Source organism: Phoenix dactylifera, chromosome 9 (genome assembly GCF_051530095.1).
Source record: "Phoenix dactylifera cultivar Ajwa chromosome 9, Ajwa_hap1_PhDact_Kaust_v1.1, whole genome shotgun sequence".
NCBI lineage: Eukaryota > Viridiplantae > Streptophyta > Magnoliopsida > Arecales > Arecaceae > Phoenix > Phoenix dactylifera.
The window spans coordinates 21619870-21645042 of record NC_143198.1 but is presented as its reverse complement, the minus strand read 5'-3'; the positions used below and the strand labels follow the sequence as shown (position 1 = coordinate 21645042).

Below are 25173 nucleotides of genomic sequence, written 5' to 3'. Positions count from 1 at the left end.
ATAGGTATCTCTCCTGTCACGCTCGTAAATTGTTAGGGCATTGCGTCACACATCGATCTTAGAGATAGAAAAGAGACCATAAAAATCGTTTATAGATAGAATAACTAAGTGGACAATTATGTATTTCACAAGAAAAATTGGATCATTCTCGACACTTGCAAATAGTTCACAGCTATATATGAGGTAGGCATCAAGATTTTTCTTTCTTATTTTTAAGCAAACTTGGGCTTAATTAATCATGATTTATGTGTTCATCTTTCTTCTTCTTTTTTTTTTTACATATTTCAAGAAAGATATCATTTAATTCTTTTTCTATTGTTTCTTTTCTAACTGAGATGTATGGTCCATAGATCTATATGTCTATATGTAGAGACCCACGTTTGAGTTGGGCCGGCCTCTAAGCAAGGGCGGCCCAACTCGTGAAAATGGGGGAGGGAGTCTCCCGATCGTAACGCTCTCCCTCCCCTGTTTTCGGAAAGTTTTCCCTCTCCTCCTGAATCCACCGGGAAGGAGGATCTTAGGGTGATAAAAACCCTAGCAATCGAGCCGAGACCTCCTCCTCTCCCTAGGGCATCAGCCGAGAAGCTTCCACACAAAAAAAAAGAGAGAGAAAGAGATTGGGTTTCTACCTTGCCGCGGGGAGGATCGGAGCTTTCGCCATCGAGCCGGTCGGGAGGAGCTCGCCGGAGGCAGGGTGAGCATCTTCTCCTTCTTCTCCTTCGTCTTTGGCTATTATTTCTTTGGGAATGAGGCCGGAAAGCCGCCGGGTTGATGGAGAAGCCGATGCCTTGTTCGGCCTTCTCCTCTCTTGTTCCAGCCGGCCGTCACCGGGCGTGGCACCGCCGGCACCACCACACAGGCCGACGACCAGGGAGCGTCGCCCGTCTACTGTCGAGCGCCTTTTCCCCCTTTCCGTCAGGAAGAAAGGAAGAAAGAGAGAGAGAGAGAGAGAGAGAGCCGACCCTCTCTTCTTTGATATTTTGTTGACGGGAGGAAGAAAGAAAGAGAGAGAGAGAGAGAACAATTCTTTGTTTTTCTCCCTCTCTAATTGCTCTCTTTTATTGCTTTGTTTTCTCTCTAGTTTAATATAGGGAAATCATGGGCTCATGGTTAATCCTGGGGTGTTAGATACTGGTGGACTCTTAAGAGGATCCATAGGGAGTTTTGGATTTTTATATGTCTTGGATAATTTTTAATAATAACTTGGTTCTGTAGGGAAACAATCTATTGGACGAAAGGACGTTGAGCAGGGTTCTGCGCATTCCAGTTCAGAGATCACCGTGAGGGCGGGTGTTTAGTCTGTCTGAGCTTTTCAACAAAGGGTAAGGATCCTTGTACGCCAATCCTGCATGATATAATATTTTTATACTTAGATATGTATGATATGCTATGATCCAGACAAATCAAAAATAGTTTTATATTAAATTATATTTTGATCGTGTTGGCTTATGATTGGTAGTATGATGGATGCATGTATGTGTATAACTTATACCTGCATAATTGAATTTATGGATGTGGTGGTATGGACTAACCATGTTATATTGATTGCCCTGTCACAGGCCGGAAACGTGACCATAGTTAGTCTAGGCCGGAAATAAAGTGGAAAAGGGAATGGATGTGTTTTTGTGAATTGATTAAATGAACAGGGACTTTGGGCTTATCTCGATATTATCGATTGCCCCATCACAGGCTGAAAATGTGATATTATTGATTGCCCCATCACAGGCTGGAAATGTGATACTATCGATTGCCCCATCACAGGCTGGAAATGTGATACCATTGATTGCCCCGTCACGGGCCGGAAACGTGATCGGGATGTAGCCCAAAGTCGGAAAGATAATTGATCCGGATCAAGTTAACATAGAATGGAAAGAAAAAGCATTGAAAACAGTCATAATGATATAATATTTTTGTGTTGGTATGGATGTGTAGGGATTCTTACTGGGCTGTAAAGCTCACCCTCTTCTTCTTCTTTTTCTTTACCAGAGTTGCAGGATGCATAGATTTGGATGGGATGGGCGCAGAGTGCAAGTACCAGAATCATTAGTTAGTTTGTTTGTTTATCCTTCTTTGATGTTGATGAACATTTAAAGATCTTGTAATTGAACTAATTTTTTTATTTGGACATGTCGGATTTGTCTATTTGAATTATTAATTTCTTGTAGATTATTGGAATTTTTGTTAATCATAGGCCTTGCATGATCTTTAGGGCACTGCTCTAGGGCTCATGCGGCCGGTCGCGTACCGGACCCGGGTGCTGGGTTTGGGGCGTGACAGAATGGTATCAGAGCTTAAGGTTTAGGTATCCTAGGGTTCAAGTTCGGATGAGTGTGAGTAGAGAATTATAATAGAAAAACTATCAGAGCCTTGATTTAAGATCACTTAGGATTGTGGCAGGAATGATATTAGAGCTTAAGACCACGAGGGACTATGGCTTAAGTGGCATTAGAGTTTGAGGTTTAAGATCATTGGGGATAGTGACAAAATTAGAACCAAAAAATAAGTGATCACTAGGGTTTGCGACAGAAATGTCTCATAGCTTAAGGTTATGATCACTTGGAACATGATAATTAAATTCAGTACTTAAGGTGTAAGATCACTGGGCATTGTGATAAAATGTATGCATCGGGTTTGGTTCTCGATGAGTGTAGAAGGAAAGTATAAATTGTCTTTGATCATGATAAGAGAGGTTTGACCTAAGATAATTGTAGGAGGGTCAACAATGGCATATCGGTTATACCATGTTTAGATATTATTTAAATGACCTGGAAGTTCAAACTTGATATAGGTTTTGATGTAATTGTACTTTTGGTTTTGCTGCTAATTATTAGAGTGGGATTTGTACATAGATCTTCTATAGTATTGGAGTGAGCTAAGGAGATTTCATAATATTGAAAGGAATGTTCTTCGAAGTTGAATATGTATGTGGATTATATCTGGTATTGGCATATTGGATATTACAAATAGGTTTATTTCTTATTAATATATTTGATTATTTTGAGGCCATAGAATATGCATATTGATGAGGGAATTCTAATTATTTGAATTCTCACATTTGGATTGGGCTACTGGATTTTACTTGTAATTGTAGAAGACTATTTGATGTGTAGATGTAAAACTCAAGCCTAGGTTTAAGATTTGAGTAGGGATCTTTTGTCATTGTTGATGAAGCCACTAATAAATGTCATATTGAGTAAAGACTTCGATCATGAGATGCTTACATGAATTATCATATATAGCATTGCTGATGAATGTTAAGAATTTTGGTGGAGAAAGATCTGGAGATCGATAGAGTTAATTCTAATCATAGTGTATTGGCTCAATGGCTTTTAACCCATTGAATTTGAAGTAAATCTTTTTGGAAAGAAGATCAACGTAGATTGTCTAATCGAATTGCGGAGGAAATCCATGGTTAATTTATTTTAAATTAAACCTAGATATTTTGGATTTTAAAATGGTTGTGAAGATCATGTAGTGACCTTAAACATGATTAATGGCTTGAGTGCTAGTTATGGTTAGTTTACTCTACATAAATTGAGGACAGAGAGATCTGGAGGTTCTGCTCAATTAAAGTTTTGAAATTTGGATTTTCTTACTCCTAGTGCAAAGCGATATATCGGTCATAAATCATTTAGAGGCTTTAGAGTATTTAATGGATTAAATCAGAGTGCGCAGCGGAAGTGTGGTGGTTTGAGTTATTTTGAAACTGGTTAAGGAAATTAATATTTGATCTAAAAGGCAGTATGATGGAATACTTGAGTTAGTTTCTAGTAGAGGAGAATGTTGTTGATTCTATGGACAATCTAGAGGTAGCTACGCAATTTTCACCAATGGATTCTTCTATTGTTGACAACTTTTGGAAGAATCTTGGGCATGTTAAATTTAGCATTAACGGTTGATGATTCCTTGGTTGGTCTTAGACTTGGAATGTTTTAACATGGATCTCCTATTTGTTGGGATGATGTGGGCGAGAGAAAATTATTAGGCCCAAAGATAGTGCAATAGACCATAGATAAGGTGTAAGTGATCAGAGAACGACTTCGTACAGCTCAGAGTCGTTAAAAGAGTTATGCTAATAATAGAAGGAGATCAAAATAACCTACTATGTGTTATATATGGAAAGGATCAAGTTTTGTGATGCCATGTGTTGCCCAAGGTGACAAGCCAAGAGGGGGGGTGAATTGGTTTCTTTTAATTTTAACTATCTTACTTGTGTTAAATGATGAGTTAGTGAACTTAAACAAATCACAATGCAAACAACAAGAAGTATAGTGGTTCGGTGCTCTCCTTAGCACCTACGTCCACTCCCCAAGCGACCCCTTGGGAATTCACTATAATCCCACGGATTACAGTTGGATTGTTTTCCGGGCTCACAATCCAAAAACCTTTGTTGGTTTTACGGGCTCACCAACGAACCTATACACTTTGGTTTTCCGGGTTCACCAAAAACCTTTGTTGGTTTTGCGGGCTCACCAACGAACCTTTACACTTTGGTTTTCCGGGTTCACCAAAAACCTTTGTTGGTTTTGCGGGCTAACCAACGAACCTTTACAAAGTGTTTGACAAACAAAAAGAAAAGATTCAAACTCCTAAATGAGCATATGAAACAATATAAACTACAAAGAAGAGTTAGAAAGTATTTATCGCTTTGAAGTGGCTTTGCTCTTCTTTGTCAAGGATGCTTCACTCTTCAAGGGGGGATGGAGCTCTTGATGCCTCTTTGAATCTGCTCAATCTCTTTCTTTGATTCTTGAATGAAGCTCTTGATGAAGAAGATTAGGGCACTTTTGTGTTCTTGAGTACTCTTTGATATTCCTTTCAAAAGTTGTTCTCTCTGATGAATAGTGCCCCTTTAAATAGCTTCCCACCTTCTTTGGTCAAGCCCCAATGGTTAGAATTCAAAAACTAGCCGTTACTGACCTTGGGAAGGACAAAAAGTACATCTGCAGAACTAGCCGTTACTGTTCAGCCCGTGTTTGGGTCGGCTCAACCTGTCCTTGGGTCGACCCAACTTTGCCTTGGGTCGACTCAAACATTCCTTGGGTCGACCCTCTCAGAGAACACAGAAACTTTGATTTCAGCCTTCCTTCACTTGGGTCGACCCATCCTTTCTTTGGGTCGACTCAAAGTTCACTTGGGTCGACTCAACTTCTTCTTGGGTCGACCCTCTCAGTAATTTCAGAGAACCATTTTCTGTCTGTCTTTCTGTCTTGCCTTTGGGTCGACCCTCTCAGAGTTTGGGTCGACTCAAGCTTGGGTTGACTCAACCACTGTTTGGGTCGACCCTCTCAGTAAATCCAGAGAATATATTTCCTTCATGGTTTGAGGTTCTTGAAGTTTGGGTCGACTCATGCTTACCTTGGGTCGACCCAACCAACTGTTCATCTGTGCCATTTTTGCAGGAGTGTGCCAAATGATTTCTTGATGTGCCGGGGTCGACTCAAACAATCTTTGGGTCGACTCAATCCACACTTTGCTGCATTCTCAAGGTTAGATTCATTCAAATGAACAAAGCATGTATCTATTATCAATCACACAAATATACTGAGAGTAATGAACTTATAAATGAAGTATCAATTTAACTTATAACATACTCTAGATAATTACTTGTTAATCATCAAAATAACACTATCATCCTCAATCTCCCCCTTTTTGATGATTACAAAATAAAGAGTATAAGCCTGTTGATACTTGTCTTTAAAATCAGTTTGTAAAAGGGATTAAATTGCTGAATTTCAGCTTTTCATATATACGAGTGAAATCTCCCCCTATATCATTTAAATGTTGCCAATTTGACTCTTTGAATTGCTCCCCCTTTCATTTATAATTCATTAAAGATGAAAGTCCAAAAATTTGAGATAAAACATGAGTTTCAGATTATGTATCGAGGTGTGAAAGGTGTGTGCCAAATTCTGAAATTATGTGTGCCAAATTCTGAAATTTGATATAAATTTTTGAGTTGATCATTTTCATTGTTGCAAATTGCTCCCCCTTGGATGTATATGCTTTCCTATATGATTTTCTATTTGTTTTACAAATTATTTCTCTTTCTTTACTTCTCCCCCTTTTTGTTACTCTATTTACTCTAAAGATATCTTTACTTCTCCCCTATTACTCTTTCTTTACTTCTCCCCCTTTTTGTTATCATCAAATAGGTACATGGGAAAAGATGCAATAAATACCAAACTTCAAACTTCATTGATCAAAATAGGAACATTTTAGTATATCAAAAGCAAAAGCAAATACAATATTCCTCAATCAAAGTTTAAAGATGCATGATAACCACCAAATACATATGAGAACTAGATACATATCCTAGTCTCTAAACAAGATCGTGAGACTCTCCCGGATCGCTTGGCTACGGCTCTCTCGGGTCCCATTTCTCCAAGATCTTGAAGTAATCTACTGTTTGGAGATGATTGGAGAAGATTTGAGAGTGGAAAATAAGGTTTTCGGAAGAGGACAAAGGGTAAACAGTGCCCTAGATAGCTCACGGGTCCCCCTTTTAACAGTGGGGTCCCGACGTTGGGTCGACTCAAGAAATTTCTTGGGTCGACTCAACGTTGGGTCGACCCTATCCTGGGTTGGGTCGACCCAAGTGCAGAATTTTTCTTTTCTCTTCCTTTTTGCTTCTAAACATTTTCCTTGCTTCCAATCCTTATAAATTCTTTCTGGGACAATGATACATGAGTAAGGAATCTACAGATAACAAATTTGACTCATGTGTCATGGGATTTTAGAAATTGGAGTAATGTATCATGAGACTACTAGCTTCCTTTTATATTTCTTCAATAAAAAGGATCACATATGCCTAATTCCCTCCTTAGCGTGCAGAATCTATCTTCACTCAAGGATTTTGTGAATATGTCGGCTAATTGTTTTTCAGTGCATATATGCTCAATACATATGTTTCCATTTTGCACATGATCCCTAATAAAATGATATCTTATTTCTATGTGTTTAGCTTTAGGAATGAGATATTTAGGATGTAAGCCAGAAGTGATCTCTAAATGTAGATTCCAAAGATAGTTTTGAAATCAAGTGTAGATGGAATCTTTTTCAAGTTATTTCAAGGAGTATCAAGAATAATATTCAAAGAAAGCACGAATGAAAATCCAATACCCTTTTTTTTTTTAATATATTAAGTATATAGCAACATGAGAGCAATCTAATTAATTTTTTTTTTTAGAGTATAGTATAAGAGCAGATAAAGATCAAAACTTATATACTCGAAAAACATAAGATTATGTTGAATCCTTAATTCTTAATGATTTCAAAGTTCTTTCATGATATAAAAATATTGGAGCATAGATACCAAAATATGAATTTATGCAATGTAGGATACATAAAATTCAGGGCTTTGAAAGTTCTTTTATAGCTCTCTTAAAGACTTTCTTTTACTCCTTTAAAGATCATAGCATCAAAATCAATTAAAATGAATTGGCTCAGGATTGAAACACTAAAGTGCAAGCCAATAAGAGCTCATTAGTAGATTCCAAAGTAAATTTCCAATACTAAGACAAATGGAATCCTTTTCACTTAGTTTTCAAAACAAGTGATTTACCAATTAAGTACAGATAAAAATCCAACTTTCAAAAGATATTCAATGAAGCACAAAGTTTAATACCACTTTACATTTAGTATTTTTTCTCTCATCTTTAGTTGTGAATTTACATGATTAAGTTCTATATGATCTCTTACTCTGAAATTTTCTTTCTTCCCCTTAATTAATCATTCCATTTGAGAGTTTAGAGTTTGAAGATAATTTTCAATAAAAAGATTGAGTATTTAAAGCTCCCCCTCAAAAGATGCATTTTCTTTCAAACCTTTTTTTTTGTTCTTCTATAATATCAAGAATGTAGAGTGATCTAGAATTTTTCAAAATTTATAGCAATCACTCTTTTTAATCTTTCAAGAATAAATTATATTTCCTCTTATTTTTTTTGAATATGTATGAAAATATTAATCAGAAAATAATTCTTTTGAGGCTCAAATTTCTTTCAAAAGTAATTACATTTTCTTTCCTGTAGGAATTATTGAAGTGAGTTGAAATATTCTAAGCTTTAGGATCATTAACTCTCTTCTTAAAAATAGCTTTTCTTTTTAATGATAGAAGCATTTAATTATGTAGGAGTGTATATTCAAAATATTAATTTCTTAGTCATAGTTTTTCAGCAATGTATATATGAAGCACCATAAATCTTTTTAATATCAAAATAATATCATATGTTTAGAACCATTTATTTGCAATCAAGATCATTGAAAAACGCATCATTTAGACTAATTTTAATAAACTTATAAGATAGAAAATGATATGTTTCAGATGCGTATCGGAGCAAACAATCAAGGCATCAAAATTAATTCTATTTTTCTTAGACCGTAGTTTTCATCCAGGAATCATATTGAGTTATTCCTCAAAATGATGCAATCATTGAAGCATATAATGAAAGTTACAAAAATGCAATGATAGAAGCATTTTTTAAATTAAGTTTAAGCTTTTATACAAAATCAGATTCTGAATTTCATAAAAATTTTCAAGGAGGCTTTCATGATTATAATTTGAGATATGCATCTTCTACATTGTAGCTTATCTTAAATTATTAAGATTGAAAACACATATTTCAAGAACATTAGAGCACATCCAGAATCTTTGTAATTCATATTGAATTTTGGTACAAATTGGAGGACATTATGTACTAATGTTAGGCAAGATAAAAGATAAATCGGAATCAATTCATTTTGCCTAATTTGCAAATTCAAATTATTCTTTTCTTTTATTTTTTAAAATATATTCATTAAAACAAAATGATGTTGTTGTTGGTAATAACATGTTTCAATCAAATTTTATAGGCATGAAGCATTACAAGTTATATTTAGGAAAGATCTTTGTTATTTGAATATTGAAAACATATAATTCAAAACATCATGTGACATGCAAAATATATTATGCATTAAAATATTAAGAACAAGCATGTCAAGGATCAAAATCAATTCTTTTCAAATAAACTCCCCCTATTTAAATATAATCTTGTACTGATTTCATCCTTAAAGTGTGTTTTCAAGTGATTAAAAAATTTGACTTGATTCTTCTTATATACTTTCATTTACTTTGTCTTTCATTTTTACCTTCTTATGCTCTATACTCTATTTGCTTCCTATCCGGTGGAGTTGGAAGGGGCACGAGGTACTACCACTAGCCTCCCTCTTGTGCCGTCCCTAATATACCCTACACCGAATAGCTGGGTCAAATAGTGCCGGGTACTACCACTAGCCTCCCCATTGGCACCATCCCTATGATGAGCAATATAGAAATGTTAAAATGTTCACTTCAAACTCTCCCTGTTTAAGTGTAATTTATTACGGATTTTATCCCTTTCACTAGTCTCACAAATGTGCCGAATGTATTATGCTTGTTTTGCTTTTCCTAAAGATTGGAGTATTTGCCTTTACTTAGATTTTACTTCCCTTGAATAATATCCATTTTCTTTTCTTTATCTCTCTCTCTTTTTGTTATTCTCAAGTAATTTAACTGAAAGAGCAGAATAAAGAAATAATCTTATATGCTGCATATAAATGTATATCATGCAAACAGTATTTTCATTATGCCCAATGATTCATAGCTTATCACAAGTTATTTTGAATTAGAGATTTGAGGTATAAACTTGTGTATTTCATGGTTATGCATTATAACGGAAAAAGTAAACTTCAATTTAATCACACCATGAAACAATCATCACTAGCATGAGAATGAAGCATGATATCAAGATGATCAGTAATTAAAGGTTTAATCATGCTACCATATAATTTCAGACTATTGATTTTGCTCAACTAACTCACAAGAGAAGAGTTTAGATTACCAGTGCATTTAGCATTCTTCAAGCCAAATACCTTTTAGATTCTTTACACCCTTGGCTGAAGAAAATCTTCCTTTTTTTTTGTTTGCAAGGGAATGTTTATTGTATCTTTCATCGAGGTGTCCTTCAAGTTGAAATTTCTTGCTCATAAATCCTGTATCATTAATAAAATCCTTTTTTTTTTTTTGAAGGAAAGTCATTAGTTTCTTCAAGATACAGAACATTCATACAATATATTTCTTAGCTAGATGACTCAACATAAGATATGACAATAATTGAATATTAAGTCACTTTACTCAAGAGATTGTCTAAATATAAGCAAGCACAAGTCACTTGAACTAAAGAGATAACTTTATTAAATAATATGGTTCAAGGACACCCATGTGAGGCAATAAGAAGATTTATCAAAGTCAAACCGATTTCTTATTTTCAAAAGCAATTTAGCTTAGATTCTATTTGCTTAAGATAATTATCAATAAGATATACCAGTTAAGTTTTAATCAAATTATCTTAAATAGTTGTTTCTATCAAAATTCAGATTGTTACATAGAATCAAAGTGATAAACTATATTCTCAATAAAGATCTAGTTTTAATAAGAATAATATAAATTGATCTTTCTACAACTAGTATCTTTTCATTGAATATTCTATATGCATTGCTTAAAGAGTAATATCCAAAGAAATACTTGTTTTATCAGATTTGGCATATATTTCATTCTTGAGAACATAATATGTATAACTGAAAAACATGAAGGTATGCAACATTTGATTTTCTGTTTTTCATGAGTTCACATGGGGTTTTCTTTAAAAATAGATTTAATAGAAACCTTATAATATGACAAGCTGTGATGATAGTATTAATCAACTGCTATCACAAAGCATTGTCCTTATACAACAAAGGTTCTATTTTTTTTTTTTTTTTTTTATAACCCCTATATGCAATAGTGTTCTTGGTGCAAGCACAATTGTATTCAATACCATTTTATCAACAAATTGGTTTTCAAAGCTGTGCTATGAATTTTCACAGTTTGCAAACCTTTTTCATTTGAAACCTTTTGTAAGTTTGTGCCAAAGCAGAAAATATTTCAATTTAAGTGCCAAGGATAAAACCAACATTAGCTTTGAGAAATCATCCATAATTACAAAATTAGAGAGCTTATCTCCTAGGTTCACAATCCTAGAGATCCAAATAAGTTCTTATGGAGAATTTCCAACGGCTAAAAGGTGGAAACAATGTTTTCAAATTTAGAAATGATTCTAGTTTATTTTTCTAGATGACATACATAGCAAACTTTGACCTTGCAAAAATTAATCTAAGTGAACCAATGACAAGGTCTTTTGAGATTAAGTCCATACTAGTATGAGTTGATTTTATATGCCAAAAGTGGTTTCTTTAATCTTGGTATTCATAGTGCATATATTTAAAGGCATACCAAGTATACATTCTCATGTCTATGATCAATAAGATAATACCATTGATAAAAATTCTCAATCAAGCATATAGAGAATTCATAGAGTTATTCTTAATAAATTGATTAATCATTTAGCAACTTATCCAGCAGTAAGTAAGGCATACTATAAAATGAAGTGATTTGATTATATTTTTTAAAAATATTACCTATATCACAAAATTGATTAATACCTCCAATTTATGTTTTAATTAGATACTAAGGCAAAGAGAATGATGAGATGCAAGGATTACTAATTTCATTATTCTTTTCATTTCAATTATTTTTCTAAAGTATATTTTAAGTTTCATTCTTTAATATATGTCTAGAGCACCCAATTTCTAAATTAGCATCTTTTGTTGGAGCCTTGAGTGCTAGACACACCTACAGAAAATATTTAGATTTTCAACTTAGGAACCCAAGCTCTTTTGGGTCCTTGTAGGTTAGCTATTATTGTTCCTTTTGGAACCCATATTTTCTTAATGGCTATTTTATCCATAGGCTTGCAGATTTTAGGATTATAAGGAATATATTTCTGCATACTCTTATTAAATTTAACAAACATCGATTTAATATAAGTAGATGATGGATTTTTAATTTTTTGTTTTTGTTCATTAGGTTCATCAGATAAATTAGAATCCGTTTTAGGATAGATAGTGGAGGATTTAACACATATATCATTAAGGGATTTTTGTGTGTACCAAGATTGATATCCTAATCCAGCCTTTTCAAATTCAGCTCTTTGATTATTTATCATTAAGTTCAGTTTTTCAGAGCTGATAGTAAATTTTTTAACTATAGGCTTAAATTTGTTAACTTCTTTAGTTAGCCTTTCATTGTCTTCTGAAAGTAATTTATTATTTTTCTGAGTTATATCATAGCTTTCAGCAAGAGATAGATTTTTCTGATTTAGCTTTTTATTCTTTAAACTAAGCTTCTTATATTCTAAGTATAAATCAGAAAAAGCATCATGAAGTTCATCAAATGTAAAATCAGATTGAGCTTCAGTATGTACTTGATTTTTGAATGAGAAATCACTTTGTGTTCGAGTACATACCTCATCTTCATGTGCTACAAAGCATAGATTTTCAGTTTCAGTTTGATGCTCTTCTTCTTCGGAACTAGTTTCAAATTCACTAGAAACGTTAGTGCATTCATATTTAACTTCAAGCATATTCCATATTTCCTTAGCAGTTATGCAAAAAGATATGCTATTAAGTTTACTATCATCCAATGCACAATATAGAATATTCATGGCTTTTGCATTTTGCTGAGCCATTTTCTTATCATGATTAGCATTTGTATGTAGCCCATTGACTATGATACTCCATAAATCGTAGTCATGTGCTTGAATGAAAATGCGCATGCGTGCTTTCCAATGTGTGTAGTTTATACCATCAAATAGTGGAGGTCTATCAATTAATTGTCCCTCACTCATAGAACATCCCACTTGGGTTGTCATGATCTTTAACTCTTGATTGTGAGATCAATGAGTACTATTAGAGCACCTTGCTCTGATACCACTTGTTGCCCAAGGTGACAAGCCAAGAGGGGGGGTGAATTGGTTTCTTTTAATTTTAACTATCTTACTTGTGTTAAATGATGAGTTAGTGAACTTAAACAAATCACAATGCAAACAACAAGAAGTATAGTGGTTCGGTGCTCTCCTTAGCACCTACGTCCACTCCCCAAGCGACCCCTTGGGAATTCACTATAATCCCGCGGATTACAGTTGGATTGTTTTCCGGGCTCACAATCCAAAAACCTTTGTTGGTTTTACGGGCTCACCAACGAACCTATACACTTTGGTTTTCCGGGTTCACCAAAAACCTTTGTTGGTTTTGCGGGCTCACCAACGAACCTTTACACTTTGGTTTTCCGGGTTCACCAAAAACTTTTGTTGGTTTTGCGGGCTAACCAACGAACCTTTACAAAGTGTTTGACAAACAAAAAGAAAAGATTCAAACTCCTAAATGAGCATATGAAACAATATAAACTACAAAGAAAAGTTAGAAAGTATTTATCGCTTTGAAATGGCTTTGCTCTTCTTTGTCAAGGATGCTTCACTCTTCAAGGGGGGATGGAGCTCTTGATGCCTCTTTGAATCTGCTCAATCCCTTTCTTTGATTCTTGAATGAAGCTCTTGATGAAGAAGATTAGGGCACTTTTGTGTTCTTGAGTACTCTTTGATATTCCTTTCAAAAGTTGTTCTCTCTGATGAATAGTGCCCCTTTAAATAGCTTCCCACCTTCTTTGGTCAAGCCCCAATGGTTAGAATTCAAAAACTAGCCGTTACTGACCTTGGGAAGGACAAAAAGTACATCTGCAGAACTAGCCGTTACTGTTCAGCCCGTGTTTGGGTCGGCTCAACCTGTCCTTTGGTCGACCCAACTTTGCCTTGGGTCGACTCAAACATTCCTTGGGTCGACCCTCTCAGAGAACACAGAAACTTTGATTTCAGCCTTCCTTCACTTGGGTCGACCCATCCTTTCTTTGGGTCGACTCAAAGTTCACTTGGGTCGACTCAACTTCTTCTTGGGTCGACCCTCTCAGTAATTTCAGAGAACCATTTTCTGTCTGTCTTTCTGTCTTGCCTTTGGGTCGACCCTCTCAGAGTTTGGGTCGACTCAAGCTTGGGTCGACTCAACCACTGTTTGGGTCGACCCTCTCAGTAAATCCAGAGAACATATTTCCTTCATGGTTTGAGGTTCTTGAAGTTTGGGTCGACTCATGCTTACCTTGGGTCGACCCAACCAACTGTTCATCTGTGCCATTTTTGCAGGAGTGTGCCAAATGATTCTTGATGTGCCGGGGTCGACTCAAACAATCTTTGGGTCGACTCAATCCACACTTTGCTGCATTCTCAAGGTTAGATTCATTCAAATGAACAAAGCATGTATCTATTATCAATCACACAAATATACTGAGAGTAATGAACTTATAAATGAAGTATCAATTTAACTTATAACATACTCTAGATAATTACTTGTTAATCATCAAAATAACACTATCATCCTCACCATGATTTTGTATGTCAAATCTTGTGAGCTTGCATTTTGAGAGGGAGATTGTTTAGAAGTTCGAGGAGTATGTGACGGTTGCAACCTCTCAAAGTCTGAAACTTAAGTATGTTAATTTCGTGAACGAAATTTTTTTAGGGGGGGAGAATGTAGAGACCCACATTTGAGTTGGGCCGGCCTCCAAGCAAGGGCGGCCCAACTCGTGAAAATGGGGGAGGGAGTCTCCCGATCGTAACGCTCTCCCTCCTCTGTTTTCGGAAAGCTTTCCCCCTCCTCCCGAATCCACCGGGAAGGAGGATCTTAGGGTGATAAAAACCCTAGCAATCGGGCCGAGACCTCCTCCTCTCCCTAGGGCATCAGTCGAGAGGCTTCCACGCAAAAAAAAAAGAGAAAGAGATTGGGTTTCTACCTTGCCACGGGGAGGATCGGAGCTTTCGCCGTCGAGCCGGTCGGGAGGAGCTCGCCGGAGGCAGGGTGAGCATCTTCTCCTTCTTCTCCTTCGTCTTTGGCTATTATTTCCTTGGGAATGAGGCCGGGAAGCCGCCGGGTTGATGGAGAAGCCGATGCCTTGTTCGGCCTTCTCCTCTCTCGTTCCGGCCGGCCGTCGCCCGGCGTGGCACCGCCGGCACCACCACACAGGCCGACGACCAGGGAGCGTCGCCAGCCGTGGGCTGCCTACTGCCGAGCGCCCTTTCCCCCTTTCCGTCAGGAAGGAAGGAAGAGAGAGAGAGAGAGAGCCAACCCTCTCTTCTTTGATATTTTGTTGACGGGAGGAAGAAAGAAAGAGAGAGAGAGAGAACAATTCTTTGTTTTTCTCCCTCTCTAATTGCTCTCTTTTATTGCTTTGTTTTCTCTCTAGTTTAATATAGGAAAATCATGGACTGATGGTTAATCCTGGGGTGTTAGATACTGGTGGAACCTTAAGAGGATCCATAGGGAGTTTTGGGTTTTTATATGTCTTAGATAATTTTTAATAATAACTTGGTTCTGTAGGGGAACAATCTGTTGGACGAGAGGACGTTGAGCAGGGTTCTGCGCATTCCAGTTCAGAGATCACCGTGAGGACGGGTGTTTAGTTTGTCTGAGTTTTTCAACAAAGGGTAAGGATCCTTGTACGCCAATCCTGCATGATATAATATTTTTATGCTTAGATATGTATGATATGCTATGATCCAGACAAATCAAAAATAGTTTTATATTAAATTATATTTTGATCGTGTTGGCTTGTGATTGGTAGTATGATGGATGCATGTATGTGTATAACTTATATCTGCATAATTGAATTTATGGATGTGGTGGTATGGACTAACCATGTTATATTGATTGCCCTGTCACGGGCCGGAAACGTGACCATGGTTAGTCTAGGCCGAAAATAAAGTGGAAAAGGGAATGGATGTGTTTTTGGGAATTGATTAAATGAACAGGGACTTTGGGCTTATCTCGATATTATCGATTGCCCCGTCATAGGCTGAAAATGTGATATTATCGATTGCCCCGTCACAGGCTGGAAATGTGATACTATCGATTGCCCCATTATAGGCTGGAAATGTGATACCATTGATTGCCCCGTCACAGGCCGAAAATGTGATACTATCGATTGCCCCGTCACGGGCCAGAAACGTGACCGGAATGTAGCCCAAAGTCGGAAAGATAATTGATCCGGATCAAGTTAACATAGAATGGAAAGAAAAAGTATTGAAAACAGTCATAATGATATAATATTTTTTGTGTTGGTATGGATGTGTAGGGATTCTTACTGGGCTGTAAAGCTCACCCTCTTCTTCCTCTTTTTCTTTACCAGAGTTACAGGATGCATAGATTTGGATGGGATGGGCGCAGAGTGCAAGTACCAGAGTCATTAGTTAGTTAGTTTGTTTATCCTTCTTTGATGTTGATGAACATTTGAAGATCTTGTAATTGAACTAATTTTTTTATTTGGATATGTCGGAATTGTCTATTTGAATTATCAATTTCTTGTGGATTTATTGGAATTTTTGTTAATCATAGGCATTGCATGATCTTTAGGGCACTGCTCTAGGGCTCATGCGGCCGGTCGCGTACCGGACCCGGGTGCTGGGTTCGGGGCGTGACACTATACAAATCCTATTCATGGACTATGAAAATATACAAAAGCTCTATTTACCTCTACTATTCTATCATAACTGTGATCTCATTTTGTATGGTATGCAAGTGGTCCTCCAACCTAAAGACATGACTATCTATTTTGAAGTTGGTCCAATAAATTTAGGGCCAAACCCTTGTACCTTCTAGGATGCTTTGGAATAATCTTAGCAAGCACACTAGTTTATTGTGCTTTGTCATTAGTGGGGGTAAAGATTGTCCAACAAGAAATCCATCTATAGGAGTTTATCCATATCACAATAGAGATATTCATATATAGAAGTCCTAGATCTAGACTATATTTTAACAAAATCTATTTTTATATTATACAAATATTATATTGAACATAAACAAAATATTTTATCCAAAATTGGTTTTGCGCTCACATCGATTTTTGGTTTTATCCAAAAAATTGATTGAGTTGCAGAAATAGTTATCATATATAAAAAGAGACTTTTGGGTTCATTATATCTAAGACAGTTTAATTTTATATCATTGTATATTGAAAGGTTAGTCTAACTTGCTTTACTGTGAGTGTAGATTAGAAACCTAAATTGATCTCAAGTCTTATACTTGTCCATCAGCCTTAGCTCTCTCAGTCTCTCTCATCTCATACTTACCAAATTCATCTGACAAGAAGGACCAAGACCTTGGAATAGAAATTGGTTCATATGGGAAAACAAAGCCCAATTAGAATGGACAATGAATTGGATCTATACATTGGATTAAGGTTTCCTGTGGCTGGGTCCTGGGACCAACTCTAGTTGGCCGACCATATGTGAGAACCCTTAGTGGCTGCCACTAAAGGCGTCCTAGTGTGGCATCACATAGCCTAGGGTTTCTCCCTAGGGCTCTTATGTGGACTTATGAGTAATTCTTTAAGGGCTTGCCTGGTACATCTAAGTGGTGTCTAGAGAAGTATTCATCCATATTCCTACATCTTATTATGTTCTCACATTTACATATAAGACAAAAAAAAAATATTATCCTGAGCTACCTCAACAGTCGACCCCAAGCTTGCAACAAGTCGACTTTGACACACTGTCGCTGACTGATACGCCTTCACGAGAATGTAATGGTCTATCTTGATATTCATGAAACCTAAGTTTTTATAGTGAGTTATTGAAAATAGGGATCTAGTCCTCTTAACATTCCGCCGCATCACGATGTTCGATTGCACTCTTGCCCTTTCAGTTTACCATTCAGGGGAATAGCCTATCTACACCACTTCATGCCAAATCTCCTAGCTTCCAATATCCAAAATAGAAAGGATAAGCTTACTTCATCGTAAGCTTCCTCGAAATCTAGTTTACATAACATTCCTTCTTCCTTAGTGAACTTGCAGTGACACATTACCTCAATAGCACAAGCAAAGGTATCTTGGATCTGTCTCCCTTCAATGTGTTGGAAAATTTTGATTGATTTTCCCTTTTTGAAAAGGTCTGAATTTTTAAACTCGTTGTTAATAGTCCCAAATTGGATACATAAATGCAAGTAAATTTGTATTTATTAACATATAGTAGTTTTAGGCCTAGTTGGGCTTTGGAGATGTTGGGCTTGCAACCACACGCGTGTACTCACTCAGCTCGGCTTAGCTGGCCGTGGCGTGGCATGCATGCAGGCATAGTGTGCACGGGCATGATGCATTACAAATTTCAAAAATTTCGACGGGAGTCTTTTGCACATGCGCTACCTAGTCTTTATAAAGTTCCAGTATAAGAAGATCATTAAGGTCTTTGTTGAGAGAGCCATTAAGACATTTATAGGCATCTCTAAGGATTACCTGGACTGAACCTGTAAAAAAACTCCAGGTCCTAGGTCTGAAATACAAGGCAAAGAAAGCTTGTGTGAGTTACAATTTAGCCTGCTTTGAACTTCTGCTCTCTCCCAATTCTACTCTATTTTTCACTCCTAATTTTTCCATTCTTTTCCTAAATTTGTTCCATCCTTTCTTCTTGGGCAGCCAAAAGAGTTGTTAGGTCACACCTCCATATGATCGTGCTCGTGATTGGAGAATTTGATCTGAGTCGAGTTTGTTGTACCTTCGAGACAATCTCATCAAATACTTGCATAAGGTGAAATTTATTTATCTTCATAGACCTCATTCCAAGCACAATTTCCAAATTTTCTTACTATTTAATTTAAAATTATTCATAAATTTAATTTTGTGCAATTATTAGCAATTCCTAGAAATAAGTATCCAAAGGTGGATTGTGACTCACCGACCTATGAATTTCGCCATCCAGCCTTGTCAGCAAGGATCTTTGAAACAATCTTAAGAACACCATTCATTAGAGAGATAATCCCATAGCATTCTTTTGTATCAGGGTTTAATAGTAAACTTCAACCTTCCAATCTCTTGTTTGCCTGCATAAATTTCATCAAATGGTAGACCAAAGTCACGCTTCCAATCTCTGACTCATCTATGTTTCCCACTAATTAGAAGCCGGCTAATATGATTCTTCCTCCTGGTACTATTGGCAGCTCGGTGGAAGAATGCTGAATTCCTCCACTTTTAGATAACAACGTTCAGAAAGCTCCTCTTTTAGCAACAATCTGTTCTCTTCTTCCAAGTCCAACCAATGCATCCTATCCAAACTTAATTTTCTTCTTGCCGTAACATCCACTACACTAGTTTTACTCCAATTTCTCTGTTTCTGTCCGAGAAATCTAAGCATCACTACCAGGTCATCTGCTGCATTGCTTTTCTCTTCCACCAAGCCACCCCTGCTTAATAAGATCCTCAAGTTCTTCATATCGAAGCTAAATTTTCTAGAAATGGAATAAGAAGTTCTTGTAAAGTTATGACCAGTATCGAGGAGTGGCCAGTGATCAGAAGTAGGCACCGCTAACACCGAACAAATTATTTGAACTTGGCCATGCTTGGGTTAATCATAGAAGATCACATATGGAACTATCTTATTATCATTTCTTTGCATCAATACATGGTGAGATGCCACCAATTGGATTTGAATCTTGTACATGTCATATAAGGGGACTTAGCTGAGGTTGGGATTGTTGGAGGAATATACCCAGAAATTGCTATTTACGCTCTGAAAAAATGAATTGAAATAAACCTTCACAAATGACTCCTTTAGATGTTCAGAAAAAAAGCAGGAATTTGAAGAGAGAAGAAGAGAAGAAATATCTATCTCAGTATGTGTGAGTGAGAGAGGAGTGGACCCAAAGCTTATTTATAGACTCTATCTAGGTGGCCAAGAAGGGTGTGAGTGAGAGCGGAGTGGACCTAGAGCCTATTTATAGACTCTATGGCCGAGGAAATGCTACGGTTCTGAGGTTATGTGATGTTTCATTCTCTTCCGAAGAGTCATGCGACGCACCTGTGCCCCAACTCGCCACGTGCACAGCATAGTCGGCTGAGCCTACTATGCGTGTGTGATCACCAGCCCACTCCCTCAAAGCCCGATTTGGGCTTATTGGAAAAAGTTTCCTTTGAGCAAGAAAGAGTTTTAGAGTCTTTGAAACACTTGACAAATAGGAGATAGGATTGGTTTCATTTTTTAAAAACAATTGAATCTTTTTACAAATTAAAACTCCAACAGGAATATTTAGTTGATGCCTGCTAGATGGGAAGAAAAAAAAGGAAGTTCAGATGACTCAGTTGTTAATCTCTCATTTGATCTCTAGATCTAACCCTTTGTGAAAATTGTTAATACTAATGTTCTGAAGGGCATATATGTGAGACACTTCATAAATCTCATGTCTTCATGTTCATGATGAGTATGAGCCCTTTTACATTCTGTTTAGGCTATGTTGCTGCTCAGGTGCCTACAGATGATGAGACCCAGCCGAAAGATCACCAACATGTTGCTTGTATTACCTTTATCTACCAAATGGAAATAGATATGAAAGAGCTAAGATCCAAAATTCCTGGGCATTTCAATCGGTGTTTGAAAGAAAAGATATTTAGTCTAGCATGCTTATTTCCTTAATCCTTCAAGTATACTCTGGTTGCCCTTTTCTTGGTGATGCTGAATCCCTTTGGTCCCATCCTCAATCATGTTTATTATGGATGGACTTGTCATAGTTGGAAGATCAAGAGCAAGCTCACTAAAGCAAAAGCCAGAGGCCATTTTCTTAGATTCTGCCAAAAGCCACCTTCTGGCTTATGCTTCTTCCATAAACCAAACAATTATTCTTTTCATAAAACACCTTTTTTACTTTCGATGTTAGGAAAATATCTTTTTTCGAGCAATGTCAGATATGGCAAAAGAAGAGGAAGAGAGGATGGTCGGAAAGCATAAGAGAAGTAGAAGAGAAGACTAGAGGATAAGGGCAGCATTCGAATGAATTAATATTTGAGCCTTGTAGTCCACTCCATCACTATCCCTTATAACAGCTGCTGATAATAAATATTATCGAATCTCATGGACTAATTATTAGGCTAAATTGGCAGTTAGCATAAAAACATCAAAAGCACCTCAGTATCTCAGTTTTGTTATATTGGAAGTAGATGATGGATTTGGTTCTAAATTAGGAACTAACAACTTGATGTTCAACCTTAAGATAAATAAATAAATAATTAAACAAATGACAATAACCAATGGTAATGATGTGAGGAGTTACAAGTGTTGTAGACATGCTGCATCAAAATTTATTTTTCCTTATAATAATGATGATTATAACACAATTAGTTTTAGGGAAAATTACTGTGAAACACCTGGATAAACACCAGGGCATGATGGGATTTTTTGCTTTGTACAATCTTGCACTTGCAAGACAAAAGGTTAACTAAAGAAAGCAAAACAGAAGAAAGAAAAAAGAAAGAGAGAACCCTAGAAATCGATGATGGGTTCTCCGAGTGTCAAGTTTCTCTCTACAGTCCATGGCAAGTTAAAGAGCTTGGCTATGATGAACTTGAAAATCTTGTTCACATTTATGTTGTGGGCGGCACTTGAAAAAAAGAGAGTTGCATTCATCACTCTTGCGCATGCTCTGGCCTGCCCAAAGAACAAGAACAAAATCCAACTTAGTTTCTTTCAGAAACCATGTTTAATAAAGTTATAAATAAATATTTTTATTAAAAAAGTTATAAATTAACTAGTAAGCCTGAACTGCTCCATGGTCCCACTTTCCCATTGGCTTCCATCTAAGAGCAAGATTTCCATCATGGAAGGTTCTATTAGACCAATTCTCAAGACTTCTGTCCAAATTGTCTTCTTTTGTTAAGTCTATCTGAATTGAAGACAGCTCCAAATTCAATTGTAGAATTCATTGTAAAGAAGAATAATTAGCAGATCATTTTTTCCACTTCTGTTCAAGATGGAAAAGGTATTCGACCGCCGATCATTAATCCATTCGACAATAATCGGTGATCATTTCATCGGCGCAGAGTAGCTATCAACCTATCACCTACTGACTTGGGGACAAAGCCGAAAGAAAACGTGTTGCAATGCATCAAATTTGAACTCTTCGGCCTGAACGTGTGGAAAATCACAACCCAAGCAGATGGGGACTCAATTATTCCATGGAATGGACCCCATTCTGAAAGCTCTTTATTCTACTTTTGAAGAGGCTCAGAACAAGATCTCCATCAAGCTGAGGGCCACTAGTTTTCGGTGGTCCAAGAAAGTACATGCATTATTTTTTCTCATATTTGGATCAGTTTGTGATTATCTTTATTTCAGGTATATAATTTCTAAAACAGGCTGCTGTAGTGAAGAAATGATGGCTTTGCCTCCGTAGTACTTAGCTGGGGGTCTACTCAATATCGACAGTATTAATTGCTAATGCTCACATTAGAGTGTATGGAAGTCTCAATTGCTTTTGATATGGAGACAAGGCTTAGAGAAAATATGCACTATTTTGATGGGGACAATTGATACAATTTCATCAAAAAAGACAATCAATACAACAATCAAAATAGTTTGTGATTCAACCTCCACCACAGAAGTCATGACTCCCAAAGAAAAGATTTGTTCCAAGATGGAACTTGAACCATATAATATTGCTTCCCACGCAACTTTTCTAGGAGAATCCAATCGGAAAGCCAATTTAAATTCATGTGTTGAGTAGAACCTAGAGGTTTGAAGAAATCAGATGACATGATTCTACCTATATATTAGGAGCATTACTCATGGGACATGTTACTTCTGCTAGTTTCATACATCAATTGTTTCTTCTGTTTTCTTCTCCCTTCTAATACAGAGAAGTATAGGTAACTGTGGCATGATTTTTTCAATTATTTTTCACTTTTGTATTGATTTGTGCCATCATTTCCCATGGGTTCATCAGGCCTACCATATACATAGCTGTTGCAACTTTCAGTTCAGGTCTAAATCATATAGTTCAGCCATCCTAATGGCACCTAACATTTTTCCTGTTTCCCAACCAAAAAAACTACTCAGTAGGAAGGAAGCTCAGCCTCAATACACTCATACTTTTGGGGGCTTTTGCAACTAACATATGTATCAACCGGCATAAGGAAGATAAAATTTTAGATTACCTGATTCACAACCGTCCATTGCATTTCGAGAGGAAGCTGAACAAAGTCATCAAATTTTGTTCCTATTAATATAGGGATCGCTCTCTGAATCCAGGAGAAAAAAAGGAGAAAAAAGTTAACATAATGATCAGCTTAAACAACTTATCAGAATATGATAACATAATTTTTTTTTTTTTTTTTGCACATATCCAAGCAAACATAAGCTCTAGGGCAGTGATGATATAGATTTGAATACCTTATTCCATTTTCTTGCCCGTTGATACCAGCCGATAGCACTGAACCAAAAAAAGGACACAAATCATAATGTGGCAGATCAAAAGCTTATCCACATGATATCTATGACATATATTGCTTGGTTCAGATGAAATACATATTTCCTATGGGTATATTTAGCACCACAAAACATGGAATTAATTAGTATATTGACAAATCTAAAGCCCTCCTTAAGTTTCTACTCAAAGACCATTTCTGAATCTCATAATTTTCAAGCAGACCACAAAAGAAATATTTACTCTGAACCAGAAATCCAAACTTAAGAAGTAGATAATAAAAATAAATAAATAAATAGAATTAGAGACAATACTTACTTATTTAGTGTGCGACGGGTGGTTAGATCGAACATAATAAGAATCGCCACAGCATCTTTACAAGCGATGGGAACATGATCAAGAAATTGACGATCACCTACGAGTACCAATGGAAGGCAAAAGAAAAAAATTTAAAATGGAAGAAAAAGTTGAATTATAGAACTAACTAAATGAGAAATAACAAAATTAATTAGAATGTTGAAAGAAAAGGAAAAAAAAAGGCCATTAAAAAAAAGAAAAAAACAAACCTCCAACATCCCAAATACTAAATGCAATTTTCGCCCCCCTAACGACTAAAATCTTATCCATTAAATTCAGTCCTGTCAACTGCAACCCCTGTTGTTCCTCCACATCACCCACATACTTAACCTGCCAATAAAAGCAACCATCAAAATTAACAGAACACAATAAATTAGCATTAAATGTAATACAAAATTTATTAAAAACCATCAAAAACTTTTGTTACCATGAAGCTTGTTTTTCCGATATGGCAGTCGCCGAGGAGGCTGATCTTCAGCGGCACCAAGTCGGAATCCACGTCGACATCGCCGTATGCGGCCGCAGGGCAGGCGGCAGCCAGGGGAGCGTCCTCGACCACCATGAGCTGCGGCGAGAAGCACCCCTTGAGCCGCCGGTACCGGGCGTGGCCGCCGGGCGAAGAACATGTGAGGAGGCGGTCCCAAAGGAGGTGGAAGAAGCGGCGTACGACGGCGAGCTGGACGAAGCAGGCCCATTTGCGGTCGAGGCGAAGCAAGGTCCGGCGGAGGTGAGTCATGTTGAGGTGGTGGTGGTGATGGAGGGTTGAAGAACAGGGTTGGCCATCAACAAGGGAGGGGATAGAGGAGTTATCTTTGTTATTGTAGGTGGTGTTCTGTTTTCTCTCTCTCTCTCTCTTTCTTTGTGCTCTCTCCTCCCCTCTTCTTTAATCTGGCCTTCTCTCTCTATCTATCATTTGTTATCGTGGTAACGACCGGATAGTACGAAGACTGCGTGCGTGGGGAGGGGGATGGTTGACCGATTATAAGAGAGGAGAGATATCTTTGGTCAGTCCAAAATGCCGGCTTCTTGGCAAGAGGGAGGCCTATCTAAGGTGGTGGAATTTTTAATTTTAAAAAAAATAAAATCAATCTGACCTTTTAAATTTAAAAAAATTTAAAGTTTAGTTGATGGTGGAGGGAAACTATATTTCTGAAACATCATAACATAGTGATGGCTGGTGACTATACATGCGCGCAACCAATCTACTTCCCCTAAAACATATTTTATATGAGACTAAAAAAATATTTTAAAATATTGAAACTAACTAAAATTTAGAATATAAGATTGATTTTATTTTTTTAATTTCAATTTTTTTAAATTTCAAACTCGAACCAAAGACACTTGGTCTTTTTGGCCATTTTGGATTATAACCTCCTAGGGGTCAAATTGCTTGTTTGATGTGTTACCCAGGAGTACAATGTAACCTATTTTGGAAGCTAAATGGAAGTCCTTGAGTGGTGGGAATTTTAAGGGTAAGTTCTCTGTTATAAACATGAAAGGAAAATATAGAAAATCTGATAAAACTCAATATATAGAGAATCCAAGAAACTAACTAGACAATAACAATGGGGAAAGTACTGCTAATAGTTAGCTGCCAACTCTTCTTAGAATGTGTTAGCTGCTAAGCGATAATTAGAT

At 36.7% G+C, this 25173-nt stretch overlaps 1 protein-coding gene across 1 annotated transcript; it reads right to left on the bottom strand.

Annotated features, from left to right (window-relative positions):
• Positions 1–21047: 21047 nt before the first annotated feature.
• LOC103717153 (septum-promoting GTP-binding protein 1-like) lies at positions 21048–24901 on the bottom strand. The gene is made up of 6 exons (XM_008805436.6): positions 23963–24901; positions 23745–23865; positions 23497–23593; positions 23145–23184; positions 22910–22993; positions 21048–21404 (listed from the first exon to the last, which is right to left on the bottom strand). The coding sequence occupies exons 1-6, from the start codon at positions 24269–24271 to the stop codon at positions 21240–21242; spliced, it is 816 nt and encodes a 271-aa protein (XP_008803658.4). The 5' UTR covers positions 24272–24901; the 3' UTR covers positions 21048–21239.
• Positions 24902–25173: the final 272 nt, after the last annotated feature.

Excerpts from the sequence above, each read along its gene's own strand:
- LOC103717153 (XM_008805436.6), bottom strand. The coding sequence starts at position 24,271 with ATGACTCACCTCCGCCGGACCTTGCTTCGCCTCGACCGCAAATGGGCC. Across the intron at positions 22,994-23,144 it reads GGGCAAGAAAATGGAATAAG|AGAGCGATCCCTATATTAAT; the intron begins GTATTCAAATCT and ends TCCTGGATTCAG. Across the intron at positions 21,405-22,909 it reads AATGGACGGTTGTGAATCAG|GCCAGAGCATGCGCAAGAGT; the intron begins GTAATCTAAAAT and ends TTCTTTGGGCAG.